Source organism: Corvus cornix, chromosome 1, assembly GCF_000738735.6.
Source record: "Corvus cornix cornix isolate S_Up_H32 chromosome 1, ASM73873v5, whole genome shotgun sequence".
Taxonomy (NCBI): Eukaryota; Metazoa; Chordata; class Aves; order Passeriformes; family Corvidae; genus Corvus; species Corvus cornix.
The window spans coordinates 76,050,905-76,066,534 of NC_046332.1; the positions used below are offsets into that span (position 1 = coordinate 76,050,905).

A 15,630-nucleotide genomic window follows, 5' to 3' on the forward strand; every position below is an offset into this window, starting at 1 on the left:
GATAAAAGTCTGTGAAGGTTTCAGTGTTTTCCTCTGGCCAGCCAGAGCCTCCTTCCTGACAAATGACTCCTGCCCACAGTCAGTTCAAGTTGTCTGCTCTGAGAACAGATATGAAGGCACACAGTGACTTCAGGGCCACATTCCTCCCCAGCACAACACCTGTGACCTCTGAACAGCACAGTGATAGTGATAGCAAATACTGCCTCTGGTTTCACACCTGCTTGTCAAAAAATTGCCTCCGTTTTTTTTTTTTTTTTTCCCCGGACAGAAAATATAAATTATCCTGACTTAAATTTTATCTAGACTGTACCAAGGCCATTTGTTGTTAATTTTCCCCCATGTCTTCTGGTCCACTGTACACTTCCCTGTATTAAGAGTCAACAAACTTTTAATATATTTAGAAGATGGTTGTAGATTATAGGCATGGCAAGGAATTTTCATACAAAATGTTAGATGGTAAATCTCTTTAACTATTGAACTGGATATTTAATAGTCTCTAGTGATGCGTAGCGAAAAATGTTACAGTCTCTATATTTTAAAACAATTGTTGCACTGAGTCCCATAGTTTATATATTGTTAATATTTTCATGAAAGCTTTAAATGTTTTTCAGAAGAAACTGTGGTGACTCATGAATCTTTCATGAGGTGTTATACATTTTTATGAACATACAATGTAAAATTCATCATTCTGAAATTCACAGATATCCATGAAGTGCTACATGTCTCTCTTTGGTCATGGATATTCATGACAATACTACTTCTGTAAGCATTTAAATGCCCGTTCATAAATACTCTAGAATGTAACCTTCTGATGCCATGTAACATTTTGCTTACGTTTTATGAGTACTTCACTTGGGCATTTTCCACTTGATAATGAAACTAGAACCTTCAGGGATAGTTATTGGTGTATATATAAATTCTGTGTAAAACTATCTCATCGCTTTGCTTTTTCCTAGCATTTTCTTTCTTCGTTATTACTCTAACTTTAATGAATTCTTTGAGGGCATCTTGGGAATTTCAGGTTTCATATTTATAGCCAAGGATATATTCTTGGTATAAAGTACCACATGCAACAGAATCGAGATTCTAGAGTGCAGTAAAGACTTCAAAAAGTATATGCTAATGTCTAATATTCCTCATGTGAAAGTTATGTGTTTCAGCTAGTTGCAGGAGTGTCTGTGTAGAATCATTGGCAGGATCAAGTCTCCCTTTCATACATACTCAGGTGTTGGCAAATGACCTTTTGCAATGCAAAGACAGTAGATTTGGCATTTGAAGGTTGCACCTGCATCCCCTGAAGTTGTTGATAATCTTCTTATTGATTTCAGCATTGCAGAATAAAGTCTTATAAGCCTTTATCAATGCGCGTAATCAGCTTTGAGTAGATGACAGATCCTTTAACTCTGTTTTAATGTTCATTTGTACAATAGCTTTTTTGTGCTTTGACATTGAATAATGCCTTAAATTCTTTGTCAGATTAGGTTCCCATTCTGATAATGGCATTTGATGCATAAAAAGCAGCATAGCTTTTTTTTCTGTTTTCCTGTACCAGATCTACCTTGTCCAACCCAGCCCATCACAGATGTGTTTTTGTTCCTTCCCCATCCTCATGTCCCTCATTTTAGATTAGGACAGTCCTGTTTGCATTGTCTCCATGCTCCACAGTGGGGAGTGGTTAAGGATGAAGCCTCAGTGGTTTCGTCTTCTCCTGGGTCTCGTTCCTTTCTTGCAATATCCTAGCCCATAAGTCATGGACTCTGGACAGGAGTCAGGGAGAGGATCACAGTGAATTATCTGCTGTTACCAAGTCTTGCAGTAGTCTGAGAAATTGAGGGATTAAAGAAGGAAGAGACTCTCATCTTTACTCACAACCTTTGAGACTGCACTGGCTTCTAAAAAATTTAGTAGCATCCAAAAGATTTTTTAATATCATGATATTTACAGGTCTGGGACAGTCCAGAAAGCTATCAATATCCATTAACAGCTAGATAATTTCACACATAGGTGATTTTACCCAAGACATAACTAGAGGATGTAAATCACCTATTCCAAAATTTGCAGTTATAGGGCACATTTAATTATCAGACTTGTATTTCTTGGCTTTAAATGCAATGTATATATGTTCAAAGTGAGTTAAAAAAGGAGAGCAGTTTTCAGCAAATCTCATCACACTGCAGCTTTTGTTTTTCCTAATGGGAGATGAAATTTGTTTCCCGGATGTGACTGTTGAGTGTTTTTAAAGGTCAAAGCTATAAGGGAATTTTAAAATTAGTTATTCAGGCTGACTAAAAAGTAATACCAGTGCATTGGTAGCCTTATGCAAGCAATTTGTTTGCTCTTGAATATAAAACAAATGTAATGTCAAAACTAGGGGAGAAAAATCATCTGCTGTAAATATTCTCCTACAGCAACTTTTTTCTCAATCAGGGAGTTAAATTGAGTTCTTTTTGTTTTGTAAGGTTAGTTACTGTTAGAAGAAAGTCTCTGGAAACCCAAAACAATTGGAAAATGAAAAGGCATAAAACCCACAGAGGTCAATTTCACTTGAATTTCCTTGAGATAAATCACAACTTTCACTAATTGATGCCATTGTGGAATATCTTTAAAGAAAGAAAAAAGAAAAGAAAAAAGCTTTTGCAAGCATCCAGCAAAAAAGATGAAGATTTAACCAAAATATTTTTGTTCCATTAATGACTTCCTGAACAAAGAAAGACAGACAGAAATAGGATGCAGGAAAAGGCTGACATTGATATTTGTAATGAATGCAAGTGTCTGTATATATAGAACCCCCAAAGAACCTTTCTGTCAAAAAGCATACTCCTTTTAAATGAATTCTAATATTCTTCTTACCATCAGCCTTACTAGGACTGGGAAGTTCAAGGATGTGCAATACAGTTAGGTACACAAAGTCCACATGGGGTGTAGATATATGCAGATATTCACAGTAAATGATAGATCATGGTAGAGTGGTAGAGAATAGTAGAATTTCTATATCTAAATCCTTAAAGCTCTTGGAAAAGCAATGCCTCCACAAGGAGAGCAAGGCTATAGTGGGGAACTGCCGGTAGGTTTTGGGCGTTACTAGTCAATGATAGATGAAATCAGTATGTCACCCTGAGCAGTGTTTTATATAAAGACTGATGTAAAATCAGACATATATCGCTGTCCAGAACCTCTGAAGAGCTCTGTGCAGCTGAGCTGGTTTTTTCTCTGCCAACAGTGAGACTGCTTGATAATTAAATGAAATTTTCTTTTTGTCTTTTTGGTCTTAGAGCTCATGAATATATTTTTGGTTTTGGGAATTAGACAACAAACTGTTTCTAGCTTTGCATCTTGTCCTACAGTTAGACATTGCTTTTGCTTAAATTACAGAGGAAAAGGAAATGCAAGGGAACTTATCAGGCTTATCATAGAATATTCGCTCCAACATGATACAGATTTGTGTCTATAAAAATTGCCTCTAGATATCTGTGCATGTATTTTGTTAAAAGCAATTACCACATCATGTCATGCTGCAATATTATCCCTAATCTTTATCCACTGACTTACAGTGACAACTAGTTATCACTTTGGAATTAGACCAGCTCCCATGCTGAATTGCATTATGACACTTGTTTACCTCTGTCAAACTAGAGTGAGAATGTCAACTTGCAGTTGGCAAAGCAGTGTGAGAGTAACCAGACATTATTTTTAATCTGAGAGCTGTTCCTACCCTTCAGTAAGGAACTCTAGCAATTCTGTCCTTTCTCTTTGTGACTGAGTTGTCTTATCATAGCCATAACATTTTAAAACAATTGAGACTTCATTTGCAGAGACTGTTACTATCTGTCTTGCATCCTAAATTCACAAATAATGTTTAAAAATGAAAACTAGCTAAAGTGTGATCCATGGACTGGAAACCCACCATTTAAGCTCATATAGAGCATGTAATGGCTTGCAACAGCAATCTTCTCTCCATCTTTTCAGTATCTCAGTGTGCCTTAGACCTTATTCTTTTCAACTACCTCATAGAAGTGAATGAGCATCCTGAGACCCTCTGGTTAACAAATGAAATCTGTGTAAAAATGTGCTGGCAACAAAAGACATATCCAGGACATATACTGTCATATGAATGAATCACCACTTAAAATTAGGAAAAATTATTTCCAGCATTAACACTGCTCATGACAACCTATTTTGGCAGCAAAAAAAAAAATCACAAGATATATATTTTAAAATGCTGCATGGCTCTGTCTTATATAGATTCTCCTCTCCCACCCTAGTACTTGAGTGCCTTCCAGAAGCACTTTAAGCAACATGACTAATGTCTGTCTCATCTTCATTCTTTTACTTGAAGCTGAAAAATTACATTATTTTTCAAAAACTACCTGCAAGTTGATGAAATATCATCTTTGCGATGAACATAAAATCTTTACATTACTGTGAAGACCATGGAAAAATTCAGCCTTTGCAGAAGCACATACAGTGTCTACTGATGTAAGTGAACAAGTGCTCAGTTATGCCAGGACACAGTTTCTATATATAAGCATTGCAAAGCAGACTACCTTCTTGATATATGAGAGGTTTGCAGCCTAATAAAGCAAGCAATCCTTCACAACAGCATTCATTTTGTTGGATGGGAGTTGATTGAGAAATTAGCACAACGTGAGAGATCTCTTTCTGCTTGGAACCAAAAAGGTATCCAATTTTGTAGCTGCTGTTGATTTATTATTCTGATCCTGCATGGGGTTACTGATGCAGATAGCTCTCTTAACTAACTGTCTTTTGTGTCAAAATGTACAAAAGACTAACACTCTGTAGCAGGTTCGGTTTATAACCAGGCAGAAACACCAATTTAGTGTAGTGATTTGGCCCAAAATACTCATTACTGTTTATCTTCTGTGAGATAAGAATTAGGAGAAAAGCAAAGCAGGCACAAAACTTGAAAGAATATTAAGAAGTTTATTAACAGACCTAAAAGAAGAAAGAGAGGAAAAAATAAAATCATACCACGCCTTCAGAACACTTCTCCTCCCCCCCCCCCCCCCCCCACCTTTCTCTCTTCTCCCAGTGACAATGTAAAAAGACAACCCTTGAGATGTTCAGTCTGTTTACCACTTCCATAATAACCTTGTTCAGTTCATTTAGGAAGAGGAGTCTCTCTTGCCCCTGCTATGAAAACATCATAGTGAGACAGCCGCCCATGTTGGTTCTCTGCTCGCACATGAGTCCCTTCCCCCGACTTGCAGCTTTTCCCACAACTGCTTTCAAGGGTCCACTCTTGAATTACTGGGGTACAATTTTAAGGTTGAGCCGTTCAGAAAGAAAAGTTCTCTTCACCCATCTTTGGGAGCATTTCATCTCTAAGAACAGAGGCCCTCCTCCTTCCCTGGGAGCAAAGGGTCCTCCTCATCTTCATCTCTAGGACTATCTCTGGGAGCATCTCTAGGAACAGAGGTCTTCCCCTTTCCATGTGGAGCAAGAGTCCCCATCGCTTCCATGACTCCCCGTTCAAACTTCTCATCAAATTACAGCTGCTTCAGCATCTGCCTATCTCAGCGCAGGTGCTTTTGCTCACAAGTACAAGTTGAACGCTCCACCCCCCATGCCTTCATGAAATTACAACGGGTACTCTGATATATCATAGCTTTACAACAGAATTTCAGCTTTAAGCATCTCCTCATTCTCTTCCCTCAGGGTTTCAGCTCTTCACAGCACGACAAGGGTTAATCTCACCCAGGCCTTGCAGCTGGAATGTCGCTGTTGGTCACATGATCTTTGCTGGACAGCAGGGCAGCTTTCGGCTGAATCTTGGCTGCACTGGAGAGGGGAAGCCAGACTGCTCCGTCTGCACATAGCAGGACTGTGGGGGGGGTTCCGCAGGTGGAACAGGTCCATGGCTCCAGGATGGCCGTGGCCCAGCCCAGCCTGGCCCGAGCAGGGCCTGGCTGGGCCCGCTGGCCCCCACACGGGGCCCGCAGCCACCTGTGCCAGCACCGGAAACGAGAGAGAGCTCTGCCCGGGGTTTGTCCAATCTTAAATGTGGACCACAGAGATGTTCACAATTTCAGGTGACTTAAAGAGTTGTCCATATTCAAACTAGCCAGTTGATAGGTTCTGTCAGGTCATAGAGGAGCTGTAAGAACCCCTTTGCAAGAACATCACTTCTGGGACTATGCTTTGCTAACCCATGACACACTCCAACTTTTTAATGGCATAATTTACCTTCAGCAGTAGCTCTCAAAGACTAGAGACCTATAAGAAGACTAAAAATTAAATAAATGTGCTGCTATTGAGAGGACATTAGCTTCCCTACTGAATTAGTATGTATGGTGTCACATTTGGACTAGCATGAAATTCAAGCTTGTAGAGTTACTGAAAATGTTTGTACCACAGTATAAATAAAGCTTGTGACCAGCATGGACCACATTGTGCTGGGTGCTGTGCAAGCAGAGAATAAATATCTACCCCTCCCTAAAAAGTTTGGTTGTCTTCCAACAAGCTGACTGTGAGACTGCTAAATAATACACCCGCACAAAGAAAGAGTAAGCTAATAATCTCAGACAAGAGGAGCTGTCAGCAAACTCAGTTAAGCTTTGCTGTGACTGAGTTATGCAATAGCATTATCTTTTAAGATAAACAGTGGGATTCCCAGTATAGCTATGGATTGTGAGGAGCCAGCATGTAAGTTGTTTATAGCAGCCTCCCAGCATATGTAGGCTTATGGGAAAGAAGTTGAGGAGCCTGGATTCACTGTTTTTGTGACTGTCTTTCCCAGTTGTCATTCAATTGCACTGGTCAGAAAGCCTGGCTCCAACCTTAAAACAAATTTTAATTTGAGCCCCTGGTTCTCTGCCATCTTTTTGCCTTGGAATTGTGTGATTAGATGTATTCAGCAGTGCAGTCAGTGTGCATTATTTCTAGAAGAAGAAATGTCAAATGTATAAAACAGTAATCGTGGTGATTTAGATGTCAAAGGTACCACCAGGTCAGGGTTAGCAATGAAAAACAGCTTTGTTTCACTTGTCTCTTAAACAGAAGCCTGTATGTTGTGGACATCAAATTATTCTATTTGGCATCAAAATTTTGATTGTGGGTGTGCTTTTGTTCCCTTTTTTTAAATTTCTTTTTTTTCCCCCCCCTACATAAACTATTTGGCAAAAGCATATCCTTTTCCAAATATCATTTATTCCTTATGACAAGATGCAGTTTTAATGATAGTTTAAACATTGACATATTTATTAGATGGTATTTTCCCTTTAATAAATGCTTTGATGTAGCAAGTGTGTTTGCAATGTTCTGTTTATGTATTTTCAGAATAACCCTTTTCCAGTTATCTGGGAGATCAAAGGCTGCAGCTCTACACCACTTCTGCCAAAATTAAGAGATTCTTTTCTTACTGAGTCCTTGTAGACTGGCCCACAGTGTTCAACAGATTCTGCTTTCATCTGATCACAGTTGCAAATCCTTAAATTTAGTGTAGATTTTTTCACTTACTCTTAATTTCTGTCCTGTCTTTAGCACTGCAGTGCTTCTGCATTTTTATGAGTCACTCTAGCCATAGCAGGGCCCTATGTTAAGAGTATTCACATTATAGCATTAGCAAAGAGTGTAAGAAGTCAGCACATCCCTGCAGTTAACACACAGAGATGTGTCTATGGGCAATGACCACAAATTAAGAATCTTTTATTCTGGAGTTGGTGCGTGATAAATCCTGCTTCACTGCACATCATTTAATTGCAGCACATACATGTTTTGCCAAAGGTTCTGCCATCTCTGCCTTGCTGTCTGCAGTGCCTCATTTACAAGCCACAGCAGTTACAGGACTCTTTTCCAAAGGTGGTTTAGGAAGGTTGACAACAAGCCCTGTAGAAAGATGGGATCTTCTGAAAGCCAGGAGATACTATGCCCACTTAGGTCAGCTGGGTTTAAAGAACTGTTGTACATGCTCAGGGATTTTTTTGGGAAACCCTAAGCACCATATTGCAATTAAAAAATCTGAACAGAAGAGATGATTACATATTTCTACTGTATCCCATGGGCTCAGTTTCCAGTAAGAATAATTTCCACAAGCCAAAATTTAGAAATAGATTATGGTTTGGGCCTCAGTAGATAAAAGGCACAGAAGCAATAGTCTGAAATCCTTTCAAGAAAACCTTAATGCCTCCTCCTCCAAAATAAAAAACTCGCACAGACTAGAATTAGTAGGATGGTTGTGACATGACTGATGGAGGGTTCTAACACAGTTCTTCAGTAGAGTAAATAAACATTGAAAACACTAACGTTTTTTTAGTATTACCTAGACATGTGACACTTTTAAGAAGGATCCTTCTCATTTCCACTCAAGTCTCTTTCATATTCTCTTCAAGAATATTTGCAAATAGGTATTCAGATTTATTTCCATGGTTTTCCTCTACATTTTAAAAACTCCATCAAAATGGAACTTCTAAAATCATTAAATTTTCAGTTAAATCATCATATTAGTGACTTCACTCTTATCTTAGAAAATTTAGTCTACTGGCTGTGGAGGATATTGCAAGGGACAGAGATTGCTATGATCAAATAGTTCATGAAGAAGAACTGGAACTACTCTCACTGAAGTTCTTTTAAATGGATTTTTCTGCTCAGTGTTATAGGTTCTATGTCTCTAAACCTTGCTGGGGAATTCAGTTTATACTCTATTTTTCTTTACTTCTAAATAATGCTATTTCCTATCCAAATGATGAATTTCACTAGTAAAGTGCTGTGATAACAACCTATTAGGACAAACTATGATGAGTTAGGAATGCAGTAAGAAAACCCTTCGTACCTCACTATTATGGCTGTTAACACCTGCTTGTTTTCCCTGCAGAGTTTTTTCGAGAACTTCTGGAGAATGCAGAAAGATCCCTAAATGACATGTTTGTCCGGACGTATGGCATGCTGTACATGCAGAACTCGGAGGTGTTCCAGGACCTCTTCACAGAGCTGAAGCGTTATTACACAGGAGGCAATGTGAACTTGGAGGAAATGCTAAATGACTTCTGGGCTCGGCTGCTGGAGCGGATGTTCCAGCTTATAAACCCCCAGTACCATTTCAGTGAGGACTACCTGGAGTGTGTAAGCAAGTACACAGACCAGCTGAAGCCGTTTGGAGATGTTCCCAGGAAGCTGAAGGTTCAAGTGACTAGAGCATTCATTGCTGCACGGACCTTTGTTCAGGGGCTGACAGTAGGCAGAGAGGTTGCGAACAGAGTATCAAAGGTAATCTAAAATCAGGGTGGGGTTTCTTTAGCTTGAATTTGTTCTAAACTTGCCAGACAATTGAAATCTGCCTGTGTGCTTTTTTTTTTTTCAGTATAAGGCAGTGAGTTTGGTTGTTTTTTATGTCTACCAATATACCCACCCTAAGTTCATAAGGAGGGGCAACAGTTGTTTTCAGTTCCTTCTGGGGATATTAAGGCAATACTGACTGGAAAGCATTTCTCTGTGCTTAGGATATAATGAAATACCAACACACATCAATGTTATAGCATGGTAGTGATTGTCATTTGTAATTCAAAACTGGCTACATATATATAAGATGGGGATTAGATCAGAATTTAAATGTTTCAAGCAAATTTATTCTGCTGTTCATTAGGAAGGTACAGCCCTCACAGCATTCATTCATCATGCAGCTGGGTGATGGATTTTGTTAGAAATGTCTAGTCATGTTTCTGATGAGAAAATAGACAAACAGTGACACCTCTGGAGCTTGAGCTTTCCCAAAGGATGGTTTGACTCACATTTATTTTAGTTTTAATTATTTATCTATGCAAATATTTATGACAATTATAATCCTTGAGGGCTTCACATAATTAAGGAAAAAAAACATGCACAAAAATAACCCATCTGGGTACCACAAATGTGCTTGAATGACTTTCTCTGACACAGTATTTCAAAACTAGGTATATTTTTCTGAATTGATGTTCCAGCTAGATACTTGTTCTGTGATCTTGCTGTTTCACAGTCCTCGTAGTGTATTTGGACCTTGAATTCTGAAATTCTCTCATGAGATCCACTGTGAAATGCTCAAATACTCACTTTTGAACAATAAGTGCATGAATGATTTTGGTGCTTGGCCCATTCAATACTCTCCCACATTTACAAGCCTAAGCCATTCCTCTGCCTCAAGAGGATTGTCTCATTTGCTGCATTTAAATCACGGTCAGAAGATGAGGTAGAGCTGATACATTGTACAGTACACCGCAATTCAAGCACTCAACAAGATGGGGCTTTTAAACTTTCTTAAGCTGCATTATGCGATATTTTGTGATTACAAATTGAGAAGCCATGGAGCCAGAGACGTAGGCAGGAAGGGAGAGCCTGATTTTATACCTAGGAGACTGCATGGGAGAAAAAGGTCATTTTACACTTAAAATTCAGTGGATGAGAACTTGCTGACTAAAAAGGATATGTGATCCTTTTTAGTCAGCTAGAACCAAAGTCTCTTCCTCCAAGTGCCTTCCTGGGCTTCAGGATTGCCTTTCTTTGATTTCTGGCACTGTCAGTTCTTGCAGTCTTTCTGAACGGTGGCAGGGCATCATAATGAAACCCCAATCTGCCTAGTCTTAGCTGGGGGCAGATGCAACTGTTTAGCCTCCAACTTTGCAGAATGCATATATCTGCATCCCCAGATTCTCTCTGAAGAGCGATGGTGTCCCCGTGGGTCAGGTTTTAAGTGAAACTACAGAGCTCTGATGTCACTGTTGGCAGCAGGCATTAGACTGTAGAGAATAAGCTATGAAATTCATGTAATAGACGCATAATTTGTGAATCCCTCGCAGATTAAGGTCTGAATTGTCTGCTGAGATGTCACTTTCCCTGTATATGTACATGACTGTACAGAATGTGCAGGTGTCTTCTCTCTCACATATCCAGGAAATGTTTTCATCTCAGCCTCTGGGCTTTGGGTACATAAGCCCTTTCAAGAAAAGGGTTTATAACAAGATCACTGAATGGATGACTTCGATGAAGTGTGCACTCATCCTATGATCCTATAATGAGAACTGCTAGCTCTGCAACCATGAAGTGGGTCTTTTTGTAGTGTCACTTGAAGATGATAACAATAGCTCAATAGTGCTTCTGTTTGGGTTTTTTTTTACTTTTAACATGAAAGAAACACTTGAAATCATCATTAAAAGGGCTCAGTGGATGGAGCAAGACACAATACAGATTGAGTGCTTTATAGACACATAGTGATACTCCATTAGGCTACATCTAGAGTGCTGTGTTCAGTTTTTGGCCCTTCCCATACAAGAAAGACACTGATAAACTGAAGCAAGTTCAGTGGAGGCTGCCATCATGATCTGGACTGGATTACTTGTTCTGTGAGGAGAACCTGTGGGACTGGGGCTTCTTCATCTGGGGAAGAGGCTACTTCAAGGGCATTTAGCAGTTGCTCCTGGTGCCTCTAGGGAGGTCATTAAAGAAATGCAGCAAAGCTCTTAACAGTGGGGCATGGTATGATATGATGGGTGTGAATTGAAGCTTTTCCTCTTGTCCTATCATAGCAGGCCCTAATAAAAATCCTGTCCCCATCTTTCTTATAAACACCTTTTAAGTACAAGAAGGTTCCTAGTAAGATCTGCCCAGAGCTTCTCTTCTCCAGGCTGAACAACCCCAAATCCCTCAGCCATGTCTTTATAGGAGAGGTGTTCCAGCCCTCTGACCATTTTTGTGGCCCTCCTCTGTACCCAGTACAACAGGTCCGCGTCTTTCCAATGACACTGAGAATTCCAGAGCTGGATGTATTAATCTGGATGGGGTCTTCTGAGAGCAGAGTACAGGTGACCTGCTGGTCACCTTTTTTTAGGATCATTATCCTATGATCCTATTAAAAAATTAATAAAATGAACATTTTCACTTAAATGTAGAATATGTTTTGATTGCATGACTATTAAAATCTCAGTGGCTGTATTCATACCCACAGCATATGATAAACAATTGCTGGCCTTAGGGACTTTTTGTTACATGGAGCCTGGTGAGGCAGATACGAAGAACCCCAAGTGGCACCAAATATTCAAAATTGATAATTGTCCTGTGGAAAGGCTGTGATTACTCTGAGAATGAATATTTTCTTGTCATATCATAACTGTGGACTTTTTTGCTGGTTAATCTACTGTAGAAAGTGACAAATCCATTTCTTTAAACATGATTTTAAAAGACTACAGCCATTTCTTAGAGTTAGCACATAACTGCAGCCAAGAAATGAGGCAGGTAAACATCTTTTGTTGCTGTTTTGAAAGTCATCCAAATTCAGCACAGACTTCTTTCTCATTGTACTCTAATATTAAGAGATTCTGTGATAAGGATGCCGCATCTGAGTAAGTCAAGAGAAATGAAAAAAGAGAGAAAATGAAAATAACTGTTGCAGTTCATTTACAGAATCCTTTGTCCATTGTCTACACTGGCTGGGAACAGAGGGAGATCTTCTACCTGCAACATCACAAGCTTAAAAGATTTTTTGCTTTCTATTTGTGGACCCATTATTTCACTGAACTGCCACTGACATAGAAAATGTTGAGCCTACACCTTAAAGACCATGAGAAAGAGAGTGACTAATGAGAAAGCTGGTAACAACATCTCCTTCGGGTCTTTACTGTCTCATCGTCTTCTGGACCATTTCTGTAGAGAAGTTGGTGGGTCACACACGCAGAAGGATTTGTTCCCTCTCTAATGTCAGGGACATATCCTTTCTAAAGATCTCTCCTCAGAGAGGTTGTAATGTCTCAAAACAATGTAGTCAGTGTATTCCTTGCAAAGAAGCTACACTCCCTTTTTTTCAATGAAGTGTGCACTCAAGCACACTCAAAGTAGGCAACACATATTGCAAACATTTTCCTCTTACAATAGGATTTTGCAATTTGCTTGTCAGTGAGATTATAATTTATTAAATTACATTTAGATAAATGGGGAGGGAGGGTGGTTAGGATATCTTATTTTTGTAATTTTTTTCTAATATTATATTTCAATTGTAAGCAGGCATAGTTGCTTCCATCTGCCTGAAGTTTTATTACGCTGTTTTAGTTGAACAGTATTTTCATGATCTCTAAGTCTAATTACAGTTTTTAATCTTCAGAGATTTTAAAATCTTTTTATTTCTCATTCTAATGCATTAAATTTGTCAGCGCTATGTTGCTATGCTGCTTAAATCTCCACTCAATGCAGTATATTTCCACTGGTTTGAATGGACCAGCTTGGTAAATTATATATATATTCTAGAAAGCTGTATAGGCATATGAGCAAAAAGTTATTATTTCTCAAAGTGAGATTATTAATTCTTAATTTAAACCAATTTATTCATTAATATAGAAGAATTCCTAAAATATCTCAAGTTGGAAGGGACCTGTAAAGATCATTGAATCCAACTCTCTGCTGCTCACAGCACAAACTAAAAATAAACCATGTGACTAAAAGCTTTATCCAGATGCTCCTTGAACTCTGACAGGCTTGGTTTCATGACCTCTTTCCTGGAGACACTGTTCCAGTTACCAGCCACCCTCTCAGTGAAGAACCTTTTCCTAAGGTCCAATCTGAACTTGCCCTGATGCAGCTTCAATATATAATATTCAATGTGCAACATCAGAACTGCCATTTTGGGTATGTCAAAAGTCTGTTTAGTTGATTTTACCTCAGTAGCAGTAGTTTAAAGGTCAGTATAGGAGCAGAGCTTCTCAACTAGTATACTTTCTTAAGCTATAGGTAGTAGATGTTTATGGACTTTTTGAACTACCGTTCCAGAAATAATTAATTAATTTTTCTACTACCTGTTTTTCCAGTACTTTGGTAGGTTCTAAAAACCTGGCTTTTCTGCTTTGCTACCATTTGGTAAAAAAAAAAAAAGTTGTCTCCTTCCCTATTCCTCTGTAAAAATATAGCATATTAACATATTATTGTTACTAAATTTATTGGTTTTTATCAACTATTGTCCTAGATTAAATAAATAAATAAACTAAACAAAAGCAAAAAAACCAAGCCTTCTTGACAAGCTGTGATTTAGTATCTAATGTTAAGCTGGAGAAACTGCTGGAAATATTTCTGAAGTTGCTCCTAGCTGTGATTACCAGTAATGTGATAGAAAAGGCATATGCATACTTTTCATGTTCATCTTTTACTATGTCTGAGCTCTGGATTCTTTGTGAGAAAATAATGCCAAGTTATTCTCTCTGACTCTAAACTAAACAAAGCATTCTCAGTCATTGTAATACTCTCTTTGAACTGTCACTGAGTGGTGGAGGGTGTAAGCAGTAAAACACATGGGGAATTAAAAGTTTTAAACAGGAGGGTCAATATGACTTTGCAGGAGCACATGATTCCCGAAAAGCTTTTCCCAAATATATTAATAACTGAATTACAACAATTATAAAGCTAATTGTAATGGGATTTTTTTTTTTCATTAAATAAGGAAGAGTTCTGAACAAAACATAGCATGTGTAAAACAGAACCAGCTCCCAAGGAAAGATTAAGAGTGAAGCTAAGGGTATTTCAAAATTGCCAAAAATATTGTACTAGTTGATAAGTTCAGTACTCTAACATGGGTGTTATCCCCTGTGGTTGGCATTCCAATCAAAGAAAATATTTCCTGGAAATATTTTCTTTCCATATACTTTTAATGGAAAGTTATAGAAAAGAGGAGAAAACAAAACAAAACAAAAGCTCATTGTATTCTGTTTCATGAGCCTAACTTCTCAATTCTGACTTGTGCTGATTCCATATGTTAACCTGGGTAAATTCACTTTGAGAACATGTGAGTTTAGTAGGAAAACCCAAATGATGGAGTACAACCAGTCGGTCCTGTCCGAAGCACAGCTGTTCACCAGCTGTCCATTACCCCAGTGCTGCCCAGAGCTCCGACTCCATCCCAGGCAGACACTTACATCTTCATTGGCTCTTGCACTTAACCTGGCTCACTAGGAACAGCAAGTGAGTGCAGAGTCCTTTTATTTCCAGAGATCTAGGGTTTTAGCTATTGTTTGCTAGTTTTGCTTTTCTCTAAGTTTGGCCGTTTTGTGGTTTGTTTTTTTGTCTGAATTTCAGCACTTTCTTCCCATTGTATACTGAGTTTGGCTTTGACTTTCACACTTGAAAATTCATGCTACCAGCAACCAAAGTAGTTTTTATACCAGGAGTAAAGTGAAGCTTAGCTCAGGGGCATCATTAAGAGCAGTTAGTGATTTTGTTAGTGGCATAAACATCAAAGATTTGTGACCCAGCCACTAAGAACTTATTTCATTAATGCATTTAAATATTAATTATCATTTATTACAAAATAAAAAGAGGCTGTTACAATACTTTCCTCATTGCATGGCATAGGCTATATATCTCCTTCTTTTTAAACCAGTTAAAACCATTCATCCCCTCAATATTATTAAATTATGTTAATATCAGACCTCTTATTAGGAACCTGGTGATATATGAGCAAAGTGAAATAAATTCAGTAACACAATTATAAGGTTAAACCCAAGTTTAGTAGTGAAAAGCAGTCTCTAGTAATTGCCAGTGATTACTTCTACTTGCAGAATGCCAGGCCACTGCTTTTCTAATATGCTGAATCAATATTCTTACAAACTCTGCTTTTCATGGTTTATAAATAAACATTCAACATTTTTTGAGAGGCATAAATAAAGGCCA

General features: G+C 38.4%; 1 protein-coding gene across 1 annotated transcript in view; it reads left to right on the top strand.

Moving 5' to 3' along the window:
• The window catches only part of GPC6 (glypican 6), a 760,779-nt gene that overhangs the window by 401,835 nt on the left and 343,314 nt on the right, over positions 1-15,630 (top strand). The window contains exon 3 of the mRNA XM_039555644.1: positions 8,831-9,222. Coding sequence (XP_039411578.1) covers positions 8,831-9,222 — 392 coding nt within the window. The remainder of the gene's footprint in view (positions 1-8,830; positions 9,223-15,630) is intronic.